Source organism: Mobula hypostoma, chromosome X2, assembly GCF_963921235.1.
Source record: "Mobula hypostoma chromosome X2, sMobHyp1.1, whole genome shotgun sequence".
In the NCBI taxonomy this organism is placed as follows: Eukaryota; Metazoa; Chordata; class Chondrichthyes; order Myliobatiformes; family Myliobatidae; genus Mobula; species Mobula hypostoma.
The window spans coordinates 17,580,590-17,604,608 of NC_086129.1; the positions used below are offsets into that span (position 1 = coordinate 17,580,590).

Sequence of the window (24,019 nt, forward strand, 5' to 3'; positions counted from 1 at the left end):
TGGCTGGATGTTAATCTGGAGCTGCGTCATATCTTGGCCCGAGCTTGGTTGGAACCACGAACCATGAAGACCACCTCGCTACTTTGCTCCCTTTTTGCACTACTTATTTTTTTACTACAAACTCCATTTCCAGAAAAGTTGGGATATTTTTCAAAATACAATAAAAACAAAAATCTGTGATATGTTAATTCACGTGAACCTTTATTTAACTGACAAAAGTACAAAGAAAAGATTTTCAATAGTTTTACTGACCAACTTAATTGTATTTTGTAAATATACACAAATTTAGAATTTGATGGCTGCAACACACTCAACAAAAGTTGGGACAGAGGCATGTTTGCCATTGTGTTACATCACCTTTTAATAACACTTTTTAATAGTTTTGGAACTGAGGATACTAATTGTAGTAGATTTGCAATTCAAAATTTTGTCCATTCTTGCTTGATATAAGACTTCAGCTGCTCAACAGTCCGTGGTCTCTGTTGTCTGATTCTCCTCTTCATGATGCGCCATACATTTTCAATAGGAGATAGACCTGGACTGGCAGCAGGCCAGTCAAGCACACATGCACTCTGTGTCTACAAAGCCATGCTGTTGTAGCCCGTGCAGAATGTGGTCTGGCATTGTCCTGCTGAAATAAGCATGGACGTCCCGGGAAGAGACGTCGCCTTGATGGCAACATATGTCTCTCTAAAATCCTAATATACGCCTCAGAGTCAATGGTACCTTCACATACATGCAACTCACCCATGCCGTGGGCACTGATGCACCCCCATACCATCACAGATGCTGGCTTTTGCACCTTTTGCTGATAACAATCTGGATGGTCATTTTCATCTTTGGCACGGAGAACTCGACACCCGTTTTTTCCGAAAACTAGCTGAAATGTGGACTCATCTGACCACAGCACACGGTTCCACAGTCTTTCGGTGTATCTGAGATGAGCTCGGGCCCAGAGAACTCGCCGGCGTTTCTGCATAGAATTGATGTATGGCTTCCTCCTTGCGTAATACAGTTTCAAGTTGCATTTCTAGATGCAGCGACAGATTGTGTTGAGTGACAATGGTTTTCCAAAGTACTCCCGAGCCCAGGTGGCTATAATTGTCACAGTAGCATGATGGTTTCTTAGGCAGTGCCGCCTGAGGGCTCGAAGATCACGCGCATTCAACAGTGGTTTCCGACCTTGCCCTTTACGCACTGAGATGTCTCTGAATTCTCTGAATATTTTCACAATATTATGTACTGTAGATGTTGAAAGGCCTAAATTCTCTGCAATCTTGCGTTGAGAAATGTTCCTTTTGAACTGACTAACAATTCTCTCACGAATTTTGGCACAAAGGGGTGAGCCATGACCCATCCTTGCTTGCAAAGACTGAGCCTTTGATGGACGCTACTTTTATACCCAGTCATGATACCTCACCTGCTACCAATTAGCCTGCTTAATGTGGAGTCTTCCAAACCGGTGTTACTTGAATATTCTTTGCACTTTTCAATCTTATTTTAACTCTGTCCCAACTTTTGTTGAGTGTGTTACAGCCGTCAAATTCTAAATTTGTGTATATTTACAAAATACAATTAAGTTGGTCAGTAAAACTATTGAAAATCTTTTCTTTGTACTTTTGTCAGTTAAATAAAGGTTCACGTGAATTAACATATCACAGATTTTTGTTTTTATTGCATTTTGGAAAATATCCCAACTTTTCTGGAAATGGGGTTTGTAATTGATAGAAGAAACTTTGTGTATTGTACTGCACTGCTGCTGCAAAACAACACATTTCACAACATGTCAGTGATAATAAAGCTGATTCTGATCTCTGGTTTGGCCTCCAGAGGGCCCAAGAGATTTCCAGAGGAATTCGGGCCTGGTATTGGTTACTGAAGATTGGGCAGATAACAGTAAGTGCCAAATGCCACATTGACATTCAGCTCCAGGCCCTGTAGTGCTCCTCCTGATCCCTGCCCCTACTCCATGAGGCAGGGGGATTTTGGACTGTCCTGGGGATTTCCAAGGATGGGAGTAGGCATCTACTGATCAGTGAGTAGGACAGAAGTCAGGATTGAGGGGTTGAGGTGCTGAGGACAGCAAAATGTGCACCACTCCTAGACCTGTTGGCAGACAGTTACAAGTGTTATGTCTCATGATGCAAAAATATATAGACGTTAGAATTAATTTCAGTGTCATAAATCAATTACTAGTGGTGATTAATTTGCTGTCTATTCACCCTTAGGAGAATCCAAGGTGTACAGACCTAGAAGGCCTCGGTCCAGCAGTGATGCTCTGTCTGTTTCCTTCAATGTTGGTGGCCTTCCCAGCCTCAACCACTGCAATTCCTATGACAACCTTCCCAATGACGAGAGTGAAGGAGAGGATACCATTCTCCAAGTGCCTGCACTGGTGTCTTCTAGTATGGATGAAGTGGAACTGAGCCCACCAGATATGGGGGCAGCTGGGCTTGACTTTGACCCAATGTCTTTTCAGTGTAGTCCACCGCGGGCACAACTCTTTGAGCTGGACAACAGTGCATCTCAGGTGGACTCCTCACCCACTGGCAGAGACAATTTGAATGGTAGTGTGAAGGAGTCAGAATTTGGCGGTGTGTGCCTAACCCCTGGAAATGCTACTAGTTCCGAACCAGCCTCTCACTCCCCAGATAAAGTACTGAGCCCATTCTTCTCACCAGATCTGAGCCCCACTGACGAGAAACTAGTTAAACCGTCTTCATTTGCGGAAAAGGTTGTTCATGCCTTCTCCCCAAAAATTGGACGCAAGTCACCCAAGTCTCCTATGATGAATATTTCTGAACCGATCACAATCTCTGTTCCGACACGTGTATCTGAAATGATTGGCAACATGGCTGCTTTCTCAGGGGCTTCATCTGCACCTTGCAACAGCCCCACAGGCAGTAACAATATCAGCAAGTCACCTCCACAGATGATGTCGATGCTGCTGAAGACCAGTGATGTGCAGCTGCCCGAGGGCTGCCGCCAGGAGATTCACAGCAAGCTTTCTGTTGCTGCACCAGGTTCAGAGGCTAAAGGGCATGATCTGACCAGTCATCACAAGTCTACACCTTCTGCCCTCTTCCAAACAAGTGTCAAATGGCAAAGTGCAGACCAGCATGAACTGACCGATCAAAACAAAACTAAACAATATTCACAGGCAAAAGGGCAGAGTTTGGATTGGCATGAATCCATCAATCAAAGCAAGGCTGCGTCATCAGCCCAGTCACAAATGGAGGCAAAAGGACCAAGTCCAGAATGGCATGAACTAACCATTCAGAGCAAGACTACATCATCTACCCAATCACAAGGTATGTGTTGGATGAGAATATTTACACACCGTCACCCTTCGTTGGGAGACACTCATTGAGCATGCTTTATTTCAGTACGGTATCTGTATTAAAAACGGCATCCGTTAGTCTTGCGAGACCATGGATCTGCGCCTGGAAAGTCTTCACTCTCCAGGGCGCAGGCCTGGGCAAGGTTGTATTGCTGCAAGTCTCCCCTCTCCACGACACCGATGTTGTCCAAGGGAAGGGCAAGGACCAATACAGCTTGGCACCAGTGTCGTCACAGAACAATGTGTGGTTAAGTGCCTTGCTCAAGGACACAGCACGCTGCCTCAGCTGGGGCTGAAATTCGTGACCTTCAGATCGCTAATCAAGTGCCTTAACCACTTGGCCGCATGCCCATGGTATCTGTACATTGTTGTAATACACAAGGGTCTTGGTATTAGGGATCTCGTGTTGTTGGACTGGTTGGTGTTTGCCCTTGTAGACCTAAAAAAGTAACCGTTTCCAAAGATATTGAAAAACACAACTGTATTACTTGTTTTTTGTGAATACGTTCTCTTTCATACTGTGAATCATCATTGTGGACAAAAACACTTTTTGTAGGCTAAGTTAATATGCACTATGTTCAGTCTGCACACAGAATGGAACCGAGGCTTTAACATTGCCCATTGCCCCAGAGTGTTAAGGGAATTCAATTTTTAATCAGCAGAGGATTAGTATTTGTCACTCTCTGCTGCATCCAATGGCAAATATTTATAGCAACTTTCCTGTTCCTAACGGACTGATTTGTGCCAGAAGACTCTTGCATGAGTAACAGTAGCTTTAAGGTATTGAATACAGATCCTTTCTGAGTTTGAGCTTTGAGGACTTGGGAATTGAGAGTGGGTAGTGAGTGAGATCACGGTGTCATATCAATCCAGGGATAGGGATGGGGATATTGGTGTAGTGTTGCACTTATTTTTACAGAGATCTTTTGTAGCACCTTGCCTTTCTATTTCTCACTCGAGTAGGGAATATGCCATTCAAGCCCAGGAGAGTGGGAGTAAGAACTAAACAGATTGCTGGCGAAGTGTTTCAGTCATTCCTCATGTGACAGAGTTGGTGTGCTAGCTCAGTTTCTATCAGCTTAGATGTGAGATTGTGATATTGTGTTACCAACTCCTGCATTGCAGGTGTTGCTTTTCATCCCATTGGAGGAGTGATTCTTCAGTGTTGCATTCTGATCCAGGAATGGAGGTGAAATTTGCACAGTGTCATTATCAGTGTAGGAATGGGGAGGCAGGATTTGAGTTCTTTAGGCGCTGCTTACTCCTCAGTGTTACTCCCTATTCTTCATGTGAACCAAGTATTCATACTTTTCATTGGGAGAGCAAAGTGGACATCTAGTGATCCGAACCAACTTAAGTAAACAGATACAAATAACAGCTGTCAGGAGCAGGAACAGTGGCTGATTCAACTCTTGGTTAACTAACACAGGCCAGGTCTTGGGCTAGTGGTTTACATTCAGTGGCTGTGACCTTTTGCTGAGACCACTTACTCATTTTAGTCTTAGAATTAACAGGAAACAGTACAAAATGACCAGTTACATCCATTCTTCATTGGAATTGCCAGTGTTAATTCATTGGCTAAACTTTCAAGGAGAAGTTTGCTGACAACCCACGTTTGGCTGAGTTTGAGTTAGAAGTTTGTGAAAGGGTGCAGGGGGACATAGATCAGTTCGAAAATAGCGACAGATGGAACTTAATCCAGCTAACTGTGAGATAATGCATTTTGGGACACCAAATACTTACAAACGTATACAGTAAAAGATAGGAAACTCAGCACTGAGGGGCATCCTTGTAGGAAGATTTGCTAGTACCACTTGGGATGGTTTAAACTAGACTAGCAGGAGGTGGGACCCAAAGAAGTAGTACAGCAAATAGGAAAGTTGAAGCAAATATAAGTTTAAAGTGAGCAAGTCCAAAAGGCCAATCAGGCAGGGCAGGACATGGAGTGAGAAAAATCTGACAGGCTAAACTGCATTTATTTTAATGCAAGTAGCAGGTGAGCTCGAGGCACAGAGGTACATGGAGCCGACGTATTATATCTATTACAGAAACATGGTTGAGGGATGGGCAGGACTGGTAACTCAGTGTTCCGCGGTATAGCTATTATAGGCTCCATAGAAGTGGAGATAAGAGAGGAGGGGGAGCAGTAATATAGATTAGGGAGAACATCAAAGCAGTACTTATGAAATTCCTTGGGAACATCTAGTGAGGCTATTTTGACGGGATTGCACCCCAGTAGTCAATGGGAACTAGAGGAGCAGACATGTAGGGAGACCACAGGTGATGATTTTATCTTCCGTAGGATTGAATGGACACCCGTAGTGCAAAGGGATTAGTGTTCAGAATTTGGTAGGTCTGTGTGGGAAGTTTTCTGAAGTAATCTTTCGATGGTCTGCTAGTGAAGGGGCTTACACTTGACCTCCTTTTAGGAAATGAGGCAGCACAAGTGGCTGATGGTGGCACAGTAGCATAGCGGTTAGTACACCACTTTACAGCAGCCAGCGGTAAGGTCACGGTTCGATTCCCACTGCTGTATGTAAGGGCCTTGTACGTTCTCCCCATTACTGCGTGGGTTTCCTCCCATATTCCAAAAACGTGGTTGGGGTTAGTGAGTTATGGGAATGTTACATTGGCACCAGAAGCATGGCAATACTTGCTGGCTGCCCAGCCAAACCCTCGCTTATTCAATTTGATGCAAACGACTTATTTCACTGTATGTTTCAATGTACATGTGACAAAAAAGCTAATCAATGTGATGTGTCAGTGAGTGAGCACGTTGGAATTATTAACTATAATTCCGTTTTAAAATAGAAATGGAAAGTGATAGGACTGGTCTACAAGTTAAAAGTCCTAATTGGGGCAAGGCATATTTTATAGTAATTTTATACCTTTGCACTGTACTACTGCTGCAAAAAAGAAAACAAATCTCAAATTATATAAGCCAGTGATAGTAATTCTGATTCCCGACGTTAGTCAGGAGCTTGCAAAGATTGACTGGCTATTTGCAGGCAAAGGGAGGTCTGGCAAGTGGGAGGCTTTCAAAAGTAAGATAAAGTTCAGGGCCAATATGTTGCTGTTAGAGTGAAGGGTAAAGCTGACAGGACGAGGAAATCCTGGTTGACTATGGATATTGGAGGCAAGGAAAAAGAAGTGAACAGATGTCACATATAGGCAGATGGATCAAGCTAATCCTTTGAGGAGTACGAGAGATGCAGGAGTACATTAACAAAGAAATCAGAAGGGCAAAAAGAGAGCATCATATGACTTTGGCTGAGAAGGTAAAGGAAATACCTAAAAGATTCTAATTACATTAAGAAAAAGAATAACTACAGAGAGAATAAGTCCTCTGAGGATCAGGGTGTTCATTTACACCGTATGGGGAAATACAGGAGAACCAAGGACGGATTAGGAATAGTCAGGATAGCTTTGTGCAATGGAAATTGCGTCTGACAAATTTGGGTAAGTTTTTTTTTGAAGAGGTGACCAAGGCAATTGATGAGGGCAGAACAGTAGATACCATCTGTGTGAAATTCAGCAAGGCTTGTGGCAAGATCCTGCATAGTTGACTGGTTTGGGAGGTTAGGTCACATGGGAGCCATGGCGAGCTAGTCAATTGGATACAAAATTGGCTTGCTGGATGGAGGCAGAGGGTGATATTGGAGAATTGTTTTTCAGACTGGAGGCCTATGATAAATGGTGTGCCACAGGGTCGGTGCTGGGTCCTTTGTTGTTTGTTTTATATATTAATGATTTGGATGAGAATGCAGGTGGCATGATTAGTAGGTCGGTGAAATTGGTGGTATAGTGGACAGTAATAAACATCTAATGTTACAACAGGATTTAGATCAACTTTGAAAACGGGCAAAGGAATGACAAATAGTATTTAACTCAGACAAGTGTGAAGTGTTGCATTTTGCGAAGTTAAACCAGGGCAAGGACATACACTGCTGAATAGCAACACCCAGGGGAGTGTTTTATAGAACAGAATGGCTGAAGGGCTAGCACATAGGTCCCTGAAACTGACGACACATTGGTCAGGGTTGAGGAAGGCATATGATATATTGCCTTCATCAGACAGGGCTCTTGAGTACAAGAGTTGGAATGCCATGATGCATCTGTACAAGCTGTTGATGAGGCCACATTTACACATGTTTCATGCAGTTCTCGCTTCCTAGTCAGTAATGATGTGATTGAACTGGAGAGGGTATAGACACAATTCACTAGGATGTTACTGGATTGGAAGTCTCGAGTTAAAAGGAGTAACTACAACGGCTTATCACAAACGAGAAAATCTGCAAATGCTGGAAATCCAAACAACACACACAAAATGCTGGAGGAACTCAGCAGGCCAGACAGCATCTATAAAAAGGAGTAAACAGTTGCCGTTTCGGGCTGAGACCCCTCATCAGTCTGTAGATGCTGCCTGGCCTGCTGAGTTCCTCCAGCATGTTATGTGTGTAACTACATGCACTTGGACTATTTTCATTGGAGTGAAGGAGGCTGAGGGGTGACCTTACAGTGGTTTTTAAAATCTTGAGGGGCATAAATAGGTAGTCACAGTCATTTTCCCAAGCTGGAGGTATCTAGAACTAAAGGACATACATGTATGCTTAAGATGAGACGGGAAAGAGTTAAAGTGGAGAGGCAGGTTTTCCACAGAGAGGGTTGTGGATATATTGTCTGAGCTGCCCGGAGGTGTTAGAGGAGAGGGCATGGACAGGTACATGGATATGAAAGATTTAGGGGAATATGGGTCAAATGTGGGCAAAATAAATCTTGCTCAGGTAGGCATCTTGCCCAGCATGAACAAATTGTACCAAAAGGCCTGTTTCCATACTGTATTACCTTATCACTCATGACAATGAGGGGAGGTAACATTGCCCGGGATGTGTCTCTAATTAGAAACTAATGATGCCAAGATCTATTGAGCTACTCACTGGGACCTATTAAATGCTTTCAACATCTTGAAGAGCTTTCATTGTGTAATTTCTGAAAGATTTTTTTCAGTACCTGGTGAATTAGTAATTAAGAGATGTGACTACAAATGCAAAGTTCACACAGAAGACAATTAGACAAGGTAATTTTTTTGTCACAATGGGCAAAGACAAAAGCATCATTTGGAAAGGAGAATATAATGAAAGTATCATGAAAGGTTAGGACTATTATTTCAGTGGAAGACAACAGAGATGGTTGTAAGACTGCCTGTAGCTTTCATCAAGTTGCCACTATTACTAAAAGGTAATAGCCTATTTGTAAATGTATTTAAAACTTCTGTTTTCTCTGCAGTGACTCAAGTGGAATCCCCTCAGGAGGCTCCAGTGGTTAGCTCTGTGCCTCTAATTCCACCACCTCCACCCCCAAAGAGTGCTGCCCGTTTGCTGGCGTTGGCCCTGGCAGAGAGTGCCCAACAGGCTACTGTCCACTCTCAGAAGAAGCCTCATGCAGGGGGTCAGGGCTCAGGGGACCAGCATCTGCACACCATACCTTGGACAGAACCGTGTTCAGCACTTCCCACAGCCAGCCGTCAGACTACTGTACAGCCAAGTGTCGAACCGCAGCCAGCTACGGGTCAGGTTCCCCCAAGCACTGCGCCAGGGCCCACAGCTTCAGGCCAGGTAAGGGAAGAGAAAGCGTAATCTGTCAACTGGACTCTGGATATCTGTAGCAATATAGATCGGAAGTTTGAATGGAGGGCATTTCACTCATGTCCACTACCCAAGTAGAAAAAGGCAGCGTCGGATCACGGCAATGTAAATTGAGTCTTGACCAGTGACCAATCCGTGTTTGGGATTAGTTAGCAAAAAGGCAAATTAAAGGAAGGCAGGGGCAAGCACAGTGGCCATTGTTGCAGAGGCCGTCATCTAAGAGGAAAGAGTCAGTGGTGATCTTGAGGCTTTAGTGAAGAAAAACTCCAGGTTAAGTTTTTTTTTCCTTCCCTTTTTTTTAATCTGCTCAGTTAGGACATCGAGATGCCAGGCAGAATAGTTGAATGCAACGCTGGCAGGATGTGGGAAAGCAGCGAGACCTCCAGTGTCCCTGATAACTGTAACTGCGAGACAACTCCAGTTGTAGCTTCTAACAGACCGTGTTAAGGAGTTGGAGCTGGAACTGGATGAACTCCGGATCATTCGGGAGGTTGGAGGGGTGATAGATAAGGACATAGAGAGAGGTAGTACACCCAAAGTGCAAGGCACAGGAAAATGGGTGACAGAAAGGGGTTAAGGAGCCAATGCAGAGTGGCCCTGTGACCATGCCCCGCAACCATAGATATATCACTTTGGATACTGTTCCGGAGGGAGGATGGGTGGGTTGACCCAAGATGAATGTCACAGTGGTTGGGTCTCTGGCACTGAGTATGACTTTGTGACTCAGAAGAGAAAAGACGAGTTGTGGTGATAAGGGATACGTTAGTTAGGGGAATGAATAGGAGTTTCTGTGGGCAAGAACAAGATTCCCAGATGGTATGCTGCCTCCCGGGTGCCAGGGTCCGGGATGTCTCAGGTCAAGTCCTCAGCATTCTTAAGTGGGAGGGTGAACAGTCAGAGTTCATGGTCCAGGTAGGTAACAATGACATTGGTAGGATGAGTAATGAGGTTTTGCTTAGGCAGTTCAGGGAGTTAGGTGCTAAGTTAAAGAGCAGGACATCCAGGGTTGTGATCTCAGGATTGCTATGCATGCCACGTGCTACTGAGGCTAGAACTAGGAAGATAATACAATTTAATGTGTGGCTAAGGAGTTGGTGTAAGAGGGAGAGCATAAGGTTTTTGGATCATTGGACTTTCTTCTAGGGAAGGTGGGACCGGTACAGAAGAAACAGTTTGCTCCTGAACTGGAGGGGGAATAATATCCTAGTGGAAAGGTTTGTTAATGCTGCACGGTGGGGTTTAAAGGAGAGTTGCAGGGAGGTAGGAAGCAGAGCGCCAGAACAGTTAGAGGAGAGTTTGTAGAGGCAGATGTTGGCAAGACCTCAGACAAAGTCAGGAATCAAAAGGTCATGCATGGTGTGACTAGTGCCCTGAGCTGCGTATATTTCAATGGCAGAAGTATCGTAGGAAAGGTGGATGAGCCCAGGACATGGATCAACACCTGGAATTATGATGTTGTAGCCATTAGTGAGACTTGGTTGCAGGGGTGGGGGTGGCAGTACTGCTTGCTCAATATTCGGGGTTCTGTTGTTTTAGATGTGACAGAGCAGGAGGAATTAAATGAAGAGAGGTGGTGTTACTAGTCAGGGAAAATGTCACGGCAATGTTCAGTCAGGACAGACTGGAGAACTCGACTAATGATGGATTATGGGTGAAACTGAGAAATAAGAAAGGTATGATCAAGTTGAAAGGATTATATTACAGGCCACCCAACAGTCCATGGGATTTAGAGGAACACATTTGTAGAGGGATCGCAGACTGTTGCAAGAAACATAAAGTTGTTATAGGAGGTGATTTTAACTTTCCACATATTGACTGTAAAAGGACTAAATGGGCTAGAGTTTGTCAAATGCATTCAGGACAGTTTCCTTAATCATTACATAGAAGTCCCCATGCGAGAGCATGTGATACTGGATCTGCAATTAGGGAATAAGGCAGGGCAGGTCACAGAAGTTTGTGTAGGGAAATACTTTGCATTCAGTGATTATAATGCCATTATTTTCAAGTAAATATGAAAAGAGATACGTCCGGTCTGCATGTTGAGATTCTAAATTGGAGAAAGGCCAATTTTGATGATATCAGAAAGGATCTGGCAAGTGTGGATTGGGACAGGCTGTTTTCTGACAAAGGTGTACTTAAGTAGGAGGCCTTCAAAAATGAAATTTTGAGAGTACAAAGATTATATATACCTTCAGAATAAAAGGTAAAGATAACAAGTATAGGGAATCTTAGTTTTCAAGAGATATTGAGGCCCTGGTTAGAGAGAAAAGGAGGTGCATAGCAGGTATAGGCAAGTAAGAACAAAGGAGGTGCTTATGGAGTACAAGAAATGCAAGAGAACACTTAAGAAGAAATCAGAAAGACTAAAAGGAGGCATGAAGTTGCTCTAGCAGACAAGATGAAGGAGAATCCTAAAGGGTTCTACAGGTATGTTGAGAGTAAAAGGATTGGAAAGGACAAAATTGGTCCTCTGGAAGATCAGAATGGTAATCCACGTGTGGATGGGCGAGATCTTAAACACATTCCTTGCATCTGTATTTACTCGGGAGACGGATATAGAGTCTATAGAAGAGAGGCAAAGCGGCATCAACTACATGGACCCTGTACAGACTACAGAGGAGGAGGTGTTTGCTACTCTGCGGCAAATAAAGTTGGATAAATCCCCAGGGCCAAACAAGGTATTCCCTCAGACTCCATGGGAGCCAAGTGCAGAAATTGTGGCGGTCCCAGCAGAGATGTGTAAAACATCCTTAGCAACAGGAGAGGTATGAGGATTGGCAGATAGCCAATGTTGTTCCACTGTTTAAAAAAGGCTGTAAACAGAAACCAGGAAATTATAGGCCGGTGTGTCTGACATCAGTTGTGGGAAAGTTATTGGAAGGTATTCTAAGGGGCGGGATATATTTGGATAGGCGTGGACTAATTAAGGATAGTCAGCATGGCTTCGTTCATGGTAGATCATACCTAACCAATTTTAGAGTTCTTCGAAGAAGTTACCAGGAAAGTGAATGAAGGCAAGTTAATGGATATTGTCTACATGGATTTTAGTAAGACATCTGACAAGGTCCCGCATGGGAATCTATTCAAGAAGGTTCAGTCGCTCAGCATTCAGGATGAGGTAGTAAATTGGATTAGACATTGGTTTTGTGGGAGAAGCAGATAGTTACCTCTCTGATTGGAGGCCTGTGACTAGTGGTTTGCAACAGGAATTGACGCTGGGTCCTTTGTTGTTTGTCATCTATTTCAATGATCTGGATGATAATGTGGTCAACTAGATCAGCAAATCTGCGGATGACCCCAAGATTGGGGGATGTAGTGGACAGCGAGGAAGGCTGTCATGGCTTGCAGAGGGATCTGCATCAGCTGGGAAAATGGGCTGAAAAATGGCAGATCGAATTCAATGCAGACAAGTGCGAGGTTTTGCACCTCAATAGGACTAATCAGGGTAGGTCTTACATAGTGAATGGTAGGGCACTGAGGAGTGTGGTGGAACAAAGGGATCTGGGAATACAAGTCCATAATTCGTTGAAAGCAGCGTTACAGGTAGATAGGGTCATAAAGAAAGCTTTTGGCACATTGGCCTTCAGAAATCAAAGTATTGAGTACAGAAGATGAGATGTCATGTTGAAGTTGTATAAGACGGTGAGGCCTAATTTGGAGTATTTTGTGCAGTTTTGGTCACTTACCTGCAGGAAAGATGTAAACAAGGTTGAAAGAGTACAGCGAAAATTTACAGGTTTGTCGGTTCTGGGAGACCTGAGTTATAAGGAAAGATTGAATAGGTTAGGACTGTATTCTTTAGAAAGTAGAAGATTGAGAGAAGATTTGATAGAGGTGTACAAAATTATGAGGAGTATAGATAGGATAAATGCAAGTAGGCTTTTTCCATTGAGGTTTGGTGGGACTACAACCAGAGGTCACGGGCTAAGGGTGAAAGGTGGGAAATTTAAGGGTAACATGAGTGGAATGAAGGGTAACCTGGTGCAGGTCGATGGGAATGGGCATTTTAACTGGAATAGATGGGCCAAAAGGTCTGTTTCTGTGCTGTTCTTCTCTATGACTGTCACTCAGTTTAGCATGGCAGTTGCTCAGAAGGTTGCTCATTGTTTGTCTTTACATTTTATAATACCATACAGTATCAAAGCACAAAAGTTTATTTATTGCTCTATTTACATCAGGTAGCCAAATGAAGGAAAGAATAAGGGCCATTCTCTCATTCAAATATACATTTTAAAACTTGTATACACTTAAAATGTTAATAAGTTATATTTGTTCCACCGCAAATGAGTGAAAGATTTCAGATCTGTATAAAGTGCACCTGAGATTACAGTCCTTGAACTGAGCCTCCCTGTGGGGGAATCTGCACTCACACACATTATCTCAGAGTGATCGGGGAGAACAGTGGGGTTCAATTGTTCAAGCTGGCAAAGAGAAAGAGAAAATGAAAATAGAAGGTTGCTAATTGCACATCACTGATATTAAGCTTCAGGCATCAAATCTGAACAGAGAATCATTCACAGTATGGGGTTTAAGAAAGGAAGCACCGGAAATTGAAATAACGTGAGAATAAAATGTGTCTTGGAGATGGTGGTTTTTGGTTCACCTCCTGTTTTTTCACTTTCTAGGTTCGAACAGCAGTGTCTCCAGGGGTTCCCGTCAAGCAATCTGAGCCACGCGAGCTTGAACAGGTTGGGTCAGCTCTCGGCCCCAGTACTGGCTGTGTTAATCGAGCTGCCACAGGCCTGGACATTCACTGTGGACATCAGGGGAAAGCAAGAGGCAATGCTCAAGCACCAGTTACACACCCAAGAGCAGAGTCTGCCCCTGTGGATCACAGTGTCTACAGTGCCAGTCCACCAGTGCCTCCCCTCCGATCAGTGGAAAGCAGGGTGCCATCTAATCATTCCGGGCCTGAGACCATTACAGCCTCCAACTTCCATTCATTCCTGGCTTCAACAACAATACCATCATCCATTGAAGATGCTTTACCCCAACCTCCTCCTCCCAAGCCACCTTTTCTGTGCCAGTCACATCCTTATCATTCCAAGATGGAATCCTTACCAGATATGGATAACCACTTCCACCAGAAGCATGCTCATTCCATGAAGCCTGTCTTGTACCAGTGCCGGGCTGACAGTGTCCCTCAGCATTTATCCTGTCCGTCCAGGTCAGAGAGCACTCCACAACATCTGCACTATGGTTCCCGGCCTGAAAACATTCCCGCAGCCGCATCTCGTTTCAACAATTTTACCAGCCAGCCCAAAGCAGTCTCCATTCACCTTCCCAAACCTCGGCTATCCCGGTCAGATTACGTCCCGGTGGGGAATCCAGTCATGCGACCATTTGTGTGCCCACATTCCCAGTTTGAGGAGCCTGTATACCCAGCGATAAGGCGGGTGCACTCTCTGCATGTGCCATCATCTTCCATCCGGTCGGTTCCCATTTCAAGAACTGAGGTGCCTCCAGGTGATGAGCTCTACTATTATCAGAGACCGATCTACCAGTACAAGCCCTGCCAGGCTCCACCACTTCAGTCAGATTACCATGTCACTCAGCTGCAGCCATACTTTGAAAATGGTCGAGTCCAGTACAGGTACAGCCCTTACTCCACCTCTGGACTTAACCTGCACGGGACTGACTGTATGATTTATGATCTTGCCGATTCCTACGGTTCAGTAAGGCTAAGGCATTTCCATTCTTTCACAAGCCGAGATATCCCACCCTACGTGGGTAGATTTCAGGGTAAAATCTTCCCATATCCCAATGCACCTCCATACCCACGCAGCGCTGCGCACGCCAATGCGATGAGTAGGGAGCACAGTTTTGTGAGTCGAGATGTGCCACCATCTCCAGATGTGAAGCTGGCGCACATGATGTGGGACCCAGAGGAAATTGAGAAGTCCCGCTTTCAGTCCATTCGCCGAGAGGTCCGCAGCCGCCAGAAGACCAAGGGGTTAGTAATGTCGCAGTATGACAACGTGTCCCCCAACTTGCAGGAAGAATTTGGCGGCCTAGAGATCAGCCACTCCAGAAGTAAGTCAGATCCTGGGAAAACTGGCATGGTGGTGAGTGAGGGAAAAGAGAGATGGCATCCTGCCACCTCAAAGAGCTCAGACATTGATCCACAGTATGTCCGACAGTCACCAGACTGTGAGCTGGACAGTGGAGCGTACCTTGAGCCAACGACTCCTCACCACCAACCCTTTGGAAATGGGCAACTTGAAAAGCCAGCACTTCCTCAGAAACAGAACCCCAACAGGACCAGAAGGCCACACGAACCTGCCTATGACCAAACACAATATGATTCCTGTCAAAGGTCCTCTACAGATTCCAAAGGGGGGCAGGCGTACAACACACATTCTGCAGGTTATGGCTTGAAGCATAGACCAGATCACCCAGATTCACGAACATATCCATCCGCAACTGGTAAATACATGCTTGCTTCTCACGAGCCTTTACAGACTTATGAAGATTCCTTTCGGACAGCAATTGACAGGCCAGATTTAGAGAGAGCAAAAGTGAGAGGAGCTGGAGGGGAGCACCCTACCAGAGACTGTTACACCAAGGAGGGCGAGGAGCTTGCCAAGCCATTGTTATCGAGCCAAGCTGAGAGGAGTTATGGCACCAAATTTCAGCAGCATCCCGAGCCACTGGGAAGGGAACAGTCCCTGTCGTACCCATACCCCTGTCTTGGTCACCCAGGCAGTAAGCGGCACAGTACGCTGACGGTGATGTCTCAGTATGATAACTTGGATGACTGTCACACTCTGGCTCAGCAGCAGAAACGAGGGCTGGGAGGAAGTGCCCCATATGTACCTCCGAGCTACAGTCAACCTCCAGGCAGGACATTTAGCACTGCTTTGGGCCAGGGAAGCTTCATATCTACGGAGCTGGCAATGCAGAGGGCTGAGACAGAAGTACACGTGGAATGAGCAGAAGTTTTACTCTGTACAGTCTCTGCTGGGCAGTGGACTGTTTTATTTTTCAAAAGATAACCCGAGTACTGTTTTTAAATGCATAGTATGTGGAATGTTGGGCCTTCTGTGTTGTGTATTTTGAGCACATATATGAAATGTGAGACTACATTTTGTGCCCTCGGTGAATGACTCTCAGCTTAGTGTTTACGATTGTCAAGATTCTGCAGGAGGCTCAACACTTAAGGGGATTATCTTCCTAAATTCCTTCTAACAAGAACAGTTACTGTTCAGTAGAGCTGCTGGGGAGAAGTTGTTAATTCTCTCTACCTTGATCAAATCCGCACCTCCCACACACTGGCTCTCATTTTCTGCTGCAGGGCTGGCTCTGTCTTAGTCAACCCTCAACACGTACAGATGCGTAAACGCACACGCACACACAGACACACACGCACACGTGCATGCACACACACACACACACACCCACCCCTCATGTTACAGCTGTCTCTGTCTACACCCAATCACCTCTCAACCACATGCTCCAGTTGAATAAATAATCACGTATGTTCCAATAGACTTCCTCTCTCGTAGTAAACAGTCTCAGAAGGCTGGTCCTTTTCTATTTTGAAGTTTAGTTTATTTGAAGCACAGTACTCACCCTCCAGTTGGCTTTCTAACCAGTCACCAGTGATGAAAAATAATCACATAAAATACCACCTGCCTAATGCTGAGTGACCACCTCAATGTCAGCCTTAACCAGAAGATATTCCAGTTTGGGAGTAGGTAAATTCAGCTGATTTTAGATAAACTTTTTTTTGTTTTAAACCTATTATCCTTCTATGTAGATACTAACATACTGTTCCAGGAATCCTAACTAACAAATTGTGCCATTTGATTTGATGTACCAAGGCTTTAATCATTTTCGTGCCCAGTTTAGAATCCTGTATATTAATTGAGTCCAGTTTGAGACCTATCACCTTGAGTATTCTCCCTGTGCATTTACCTGTATAAACAGGCTACAGACAGCACGCGGCACAGATTCTGCATTAAAATTTATAGATAGCGTTCAGAAAGGGTCATTGAAAGTGAGAAGTCCTCCATCACAGACCTCAGTGTACTGAGATTATCCTTCAGACTCGTAGGAATGGTGGTGTCTTTGTTAGTTACTGGAGCCAGCAGGAGAATGTTTAGACAATTGCCATATTGTTTCAAGCAGTAACAGAAGTAGTGGAAATACTTTGCAGGGTAACAAGAGTTAACAGTCCAGACTTTCCATCAGGGCAGGAGATGAGCAACTTTTAAACTAGATCAGAGGTGGTGACAGAAGTGTGTATGTGGAGCGGTGGGTAGGGAAATAACATAGTAGAAGGTAGCAGGTAAGGGAAATTAGATGGCTAAAGGAACAATAATCTCAGGTAAAGTGGATGTTTTTCAGAAGAGACATGGAACAAACAGTTCAGAAAAGGTGGAAATGACAAGAGTAGGTCGCTGGAGTGTGAAAAGCATGGGCAGTCTGGCTAAGTGGGGATTTTTAATGTGGCTCAGGAATGTCAAGAAAGATATGTAGATCCTGAGGGTGCAGGCCCCCGTCTCAGCCACATATTTAACAGGGATCCTACCCAAGGCTGCGCCCACTGCAGTATTTTCCATTGTAGTGTTGTCACCAAAGCTGTTGCATTGGTGTTGATATAACTGTAGCATTTGCTGGTCTCTCTGTTAGTAAAACTAGCCAGAAAGTTGTTTTTCATGAAAAGGCTAATAGTTTAACTGAATGTGTAACTCTAATGATGGTGACATCCCCAACGAAACTAGGTAATCCTTTTGAAATTGTTGTCGGAATATTTGTGCGACATATTGGTGCCATGGTAGCGTAGCAGTTAGCGCAACGCTATTACAGCTCGGGGCGTTCCGGAGTTCAGAGTTCAATTCTGGTACAATTCTGTAAGGAGTCTCTGTACGTCCTCCCCGTGGAATGCGTGGGTTTTTCTCCGGGTGCTCTGGTCTCCTCCCACAGTTCAAAGACATTCTGGGTAGGTTAACTGGTCATTGTAAATTGTGCCGGGATTAGGTTAGTGTTAATTGGGTTTGTCGGGGTTTGCTTGGGTGGCATGGCTCAAAGGGCCTTCTCCGCGCTGTATCGATAAGTAAATAGATAGATATTCAGTCAGAAAGGAGCAATGGGCAAGGCTGCAGTCATTGGCTGGGTGTGTAGAGAACATTCTTCATTAACTGAAATTGGATAATTTCATCCACAACCTCCACTAAATCATGCGACATGCTGAAGGTAAACTGAAGTAGAACCCTTTCTGCAATTCAGTTCTGCAACAGTTCAGCTGTGTGTGTTTGTGCTTGTGTGTGATAGACCTCAGTTAGATTTCTTCCTATCAAGTATAAAGCTAATTTCAAAGAGTTGTGCATTGTTTCAGTGAATAGAGTACACTGTGCAGTGGCAAAACAAAGTGAAAACAAACTAAGATGTCTGGAAATATACAGCAGGCATGTGTCAGTCTGTGAGTGTGAGGTGGATTTTAGATGCCACAGCTGTCCCTACATGAACTTGGCTCATTGGGTACACTGTGCATTTCTAGCATTTTCAAATTTTATTTCAGATTACCACTATTCCCATTATATTTAAGATGGGAATGAAACCCTCTGAATAATTAAGCTTCTTACATATGTTGGTTAATGGACAGGAATAACAATTTATCCTCAGTAAAAATTACATGCTGTGACATCGCCTGTAAACTTAGCTGTGACCCCTCAATCAGCAAGCTTGTTTAGATAACTGCGGCGTACTCCATATAACATAGTGTAAAATGGGCTCTGACCTCCTTCGGATTATCATTAATGCATTGTCAGTCTTAATATATGGAGGGGTCAGTGTTGCTGCAGCTCCAGTTAGAGCTAGCTATTGTGTCAAACCGTGGTAAGAGCATGAAGTGTATGTTTCACCCAGTGCCTGAAAAACCAAGTCAAGATCGTTTGTACTTAACTTGTGCTAATGAGACATAATGTTTGAAAAACACATCAGTGGTTTTATTTAAGAGAAATATAATAGCCCAAGTTTGCAACACACCTGAATTCCTGATGAATCCAGTCCTGGGAATCTGTCTCCCAGCTATCAATTGCTACCTGTAATTGATCTCTATTTTCTGTGTCTTTTTGAGTTTGTCTTGGTGTAAAGAGTGATGAGCAAACCTGGTGTAATTAAGTGTAAATACTGGATTCTGTTTGTGATTCCTGTACATACTGAACACTTCCCTGCTGCTGGCTAATGCCAATTGTGTATTGGAACCAGAGTTTCTGTTCTTTTGTACTGAATCCTGATGAAGCTGGACTTGCACAATTCAGCAGTATTGCGTTGTTCCATCACACAGGATCTCAGCTGCATTACATAAAAAAAGCAACATCAACTAAAGACAAATTGGCTCTGGTTTACTCAGGAATTAGTGTCTAAAATCTTAAAGATGACTTAAGGGATTCACAATGTGGTTTGCACAATCTGGACCGTAACATATCTCTTGTCTCTGTTCTAATTAATTACATTCAGGACAAAACGTATGTGGTTCCCCTGCAGAAGTACACATGCTAACCAGAGACTGATACCCTTCAGTGTGGCTCTTTATCATGTGTCGCATTCATCGGTCATCACCTGCAGTGCAATTTTACCAGGGTAATATCCAGGAGGCTTTGAGATACTTTCCAACCTCATCAGCTAAGGAGTTAGTTTTTTTTAAAAAAAGTCTCCTGAATTACTTACATTACAGTTGCAAGAAAAAGTTTGTGAACCTTTTGCAATTATCTGGTTTTCTGCATTAATTACTCATAAAATGTAGTCTGATCTTCTGCCTATACTAATAACACAATCTGTCTATAATAACACACAAACAATTGTACTTTTCATGTCTTTATTGAACAGATTGTTTAATCATTCACTGTCCAGGCTGGAAAAAGTGTGTGAACCCTTGTATTTAATAACTGGAAGAATCTCCTTTAGCAGCAGTAACCTCCGCCACACGTTTCCTAATACTGCTGATCAGACTTGCACAACAGCAAGGAAGAATTTTAGACCATTGCTTCATACAAATCTGTTTCAGTTCATCAATATTTCTGGGATACCTTGCATGAACAGCCATCTTCAGGTCATGCCACAGCATCTCAATTGGGTAAGGTCTAGACTCTGACTTGGCCATTCCAAAACACAAATTTTCTTCTTTTTAAATCATTCTGTTGTTGATTTACTCTTGTGTTTTGGATCATTTTCTTATTGCAACTTCTATAAGTTTCAGGTGATGGACCGCTACCCTGATATTCTCCTGTAAAATGTCTTGATAGAATTTTGAGTTCATTGTTCCCTCAATCTGTCCAGGATCTGAGGCAACAAAGCGCCCCAAACCATGATACTCCCTCCACCATGCTTCACAGTTGGGATGAGGTTTTGGTGTTGTGTGCAGTGCTCTTTTTCCTCCAAACATAGCAGTGTGCATTTCTGCCAAAAAAGTTCAACTCTTGTCTCATCTGTCCACAGAACATTGGCCTAGAAGCATTGTGGAACATTCAGGTGTTCTTTTGCAAACTTGAAACGTGCAGCAATATGTTTTTTTTTGAAGAGCAGTGATTTCCCCTGTGGTATCCTTCCACGAACACCATTCTTGTTCAGTATTTTTCTTATAGAGGACACATGAACAGAGATTTTAGTAAGTTCCAGAGATTTCTGCAGGTCTTTTGTTGCTACCCTTGTGTTCTTTTTCACCTCCTTCAACATTGCACGTTGTGCTCTTGGCGTGATCTTTGCAGGATGCCCACTCTCAGAGAGAATAACAGTACTGAATTTCCTCCATTTGTAGACAATTTCTCTTACTGTGGGCTGATGAACACTCAGGTCTTTACAAATGCTTTAGCCTTTTCCAGCTTCTTGAATCAGTGCGATTTTTCTAAGGTCCTCTGAAAGTTGTTTTGATCAAGGCATGGTGCATATAAACAGATCTTTCTTGAGAAAAGCTGGCTCTGTCAGTAACCTGACTTTGTGTCTTTTTTATAGGGCAGGCCACCTCTGCAACCCACATTTCCGATCTCATCTCATTGATTGGAATATCTGACTCCAAATAACTTTGTAGAAGGCATTACCCCAGAGGTTCACATACTTTTTTTGAACCTGGACTGTGTTTGTTTAAATAGTGTACTCAGTATTGACAAGAAGTAGTACCATTGTTTGTGTGTGATTAACTTAGGCAGATTGTGTTTGTCTATTATTGTGATTTGGATGCCAGTGGACTTTACACAAAAACAAGTGAGGGACTAAACCGGAGGGTCTCCCAGATGGCAGTAATGCAAGGTCTGTCCTTCCCAGCAGATCTCTTTCAGATCTACAGGGCTGTGGTTTCTCTGTTGGTGGCTTTTCATCATTCAGACACCATGTATCCCCAGCCATTCCCAATTTAAGGAATGAATCACAAATCCTCACAGTTGGCTCAGATCTGAATCTGTGGATTCCCCACATCCTGTCCACACCTGACTTAGTTATTAGTCCACTGCTCAAGACTAAACTGCTGAGTGTCCCACTGGTCACACCTCAGCTTTTCATTGACCATTGGAGAATTAATCTTCGTGCATTTTGCCTCCCAGATTACTACCCATTATATTTTTACAAAACTGACCTTTTGTCTTTTAGAGGTAGCTTTGACAGAAAGGACTTGGCATCAGTGAAATAACTCATGAGCCATCTCAAATTTAGAGCATGATAACTTGCTATAATTACAGAAGCTTGCCCATAGAGTATTCAATGATCATCAAGTATACCAACACCAAAGGATATGGTCTCTCTGCTGCAGCCTTGCAGTGTTCATCTCAGACTAGTAATCTAAATCTTACTGCTTAGCGATTCATCAAATGCAGAACATATTGCAAATGGGACTGTGATATTGTGTGGGTTGAAGGTTGATAAGAACATTGGGCCATCCATTCCACTCAGCTCCTGAGGTCTATAGTCATATCCTCTCGGATCCAATAGAAACAGTGTGAAATCAAGGTTGAGCACCCTTCAATATCCAGTGGTGGTTACATAGTTGAGCTTATAAGGTTCCCATCTGAGAAATAAGTAGGTTACAGACATCAGTGCAAATCAATCTTTTTGAAACCTTTGTCAGCAAATGTGGTTACACTGCAGAGCTGGGTGAAGTGAATGCAAATATTTGTCTTTTTGGTGGTTGCAGTTTATCAGAGGATGGAAGCTCTGAGAGATGTTAGGTGTGGGAAGCAATACATGGAGCATTGTTCAGTTCAAGTGCTCTGAAGGGTCTGGCAAAAGACTGCAATTGTGTGCTTTGCTTCATTATCCTTCTTGTTGGAGATCAGTTCGCAACAGTAGTCCCTGAAAGAGAAAGGTGATGAAGAGGGTCAGCTGCTGAGACAGAGATATTAGGGATAATGTACTGGTATGGATTGATGGCTGGTTAACAGAAGGAAGCTGTGGAATTAACTGTGTTGTGTTCGGTTTAGAAAGCTTTGACCAGTGGTAATAGGTGTTGGATACTTCAGATGGTGGTTGGACTCCAGAGATTCAATTTACAGTACTGTGCAAAGGTCTTGGGCACATATAGTGAGCTAGGGTGCCAAAGACTTTCACAGTGTACTATATTTGTCAACATGGAGCAGGGAGCGAGTTTGTAAATCCGGCAGGAGCAAAGGATGTTGGGAATAGTGAGAATGGAGTATTGCAGGAGGGGTGTGGGACAGGTGGCAGAGAAGGAGTGCCGGGGTGGGGGTTGGTGTGGGTGCAGCCACACCCAGCCTTGAGACACCAAGCAATCAGAATGGCTGAAGACAGGAGGCTGCAGGTATTGGAATCTGGGGCAACTATCTGCTGGATGAACTCAATAAGTCAAGCACCTGTGGAGGGAAATGAATTGTCGCCATTTCAAGTCAAGACTCTGCACCAGGACTGAGAGTTGGGGGCGGGGGGGGGGTGTGGAGAGGAAGATGCAGATGACTGAGACAGGGCTGTAGGTGATAGATGGGTCGGGTGAAGGAGCTAGGAGGAGGAGGAGTGGAGTTGGGGACAGAGACGTGTGGGTGATGGGTGGAAACAGGAAAAGCCTGCACTTGGATTGGGGGAGAGGAGAGGGTGAATGTGGAGAGAGGCTGGAAGGTGACAACCAGGAATACAAGGGCTACCAGTGCTGAAGTCTAAGTAAGGTAGGTGATAATGGGGGCTGTTAAGGGAAAGGGGTGGGGGGGGGTAAACCCAAGTGGGAGAGATGTGATGGTAGTAGGTGGTTGGAACCAATGTGGGGTGAGCAAAAATGGGTTATGGGGGACTGGTAGAGTATGAGAAAGAGGGCAAAATAGCAGGATCAGATGAAGAGAGGGGTGCAGTGAAGAGGATATAAGGCTTATCTGAATTTGGGAAAGTCAGTGTTCATACCGGTGAATTGTAGATGAGGCAAAAAAGTATGAGACATGTCTGGGGAAGAAGAAGGGGAAATCAAATGCATGCAATCAGGGGCTTGGGGTGGCCATGGCAGACAGAGCCCACTTGTTCTATAAGCTTGTCAGCTAGTGTGCACTTGGTCTCACCACTGTTAGAGGAGGCCAAATTGGCAAATGCAATAGATGATTTCAGAGGAGTTACCTTTAAATGGCTCACCTGGAAGAGCTGTTCAGATTTCTGGATGATGGTGAGGGAGGAGATGCAAGAACAAGTGCAGGAGAATGTTTCAGGGATCAGGGAGTAGTGTCTGGGTGGGGAGGGGGGAATGAGCAGACCAGGGGGTCACAGCCAGAGTGTCTACAGAAGGCAGAAAGGGAAGATTTGGCAAGCTGTGGGATCTGATGCTGGATCTAGCTGGTAGATTGAACAGTGAGGATTAGGGGAACTCTGTTCTGATAGAGAAGAGGGGAGTTGAAGTGAGAGCAGAAGTCCAAGAAAATGCAAGAGTGTACTCCCATCAACTACTGTAGAAGGAAAGCAACGCTTCCTGGAAAAAGGGGGGCATGTTCATGAATGGAAAGCCTCGTATTGAGAGCAAATAGGGCAGAGTCAGTGAAACTGAGAGAAAGGGGTGGTGGCATTCTTCCAGGTGACAGAGTGGGAAGAGGTATAGTCTAAGTAGCAGTGGTAA

The 24,019-nt window shown here is 44.1% G+C and overlaps 1 protein-coding gene across 6 annotated transcripts in view; it reads left to right on the forward strand.

The window, feature by feature from the left end:
• Window positions 1-22,623, forward strand: part of LOC134340898 (rho GTPase-activating protein 32-like) — a 576,830-nt gene extending 554,207 nt beyond the window's left edge. For all 6 annotated transcript variants that reach the window (XM_063038475.1, XM_063038474.1, XM_063038478.1 and 3 more), the window contains 3 exons: window positions 2,229-3,311; window positions 8,627-8,955; window positions 13,611-22,623. In XM_063038475.1, the coding sequence (XP_062894545.1) occupies window positions 2,229-3,311; window positions 8,627-8,955; window positions 13,611-15,917 (3,719 nt within the window). In that variant the 3' untranslated portion in view covers window positions 15,918-22,623. The remainder of the gene's footprint in view (window positions 1-2,228; window positions 3,312-8,626; window positions 8,956-13,610) is intronic.
• The last annotated feature ends 1,396 nt before the right edge of the window (window positions 22,624-24,019 follow it).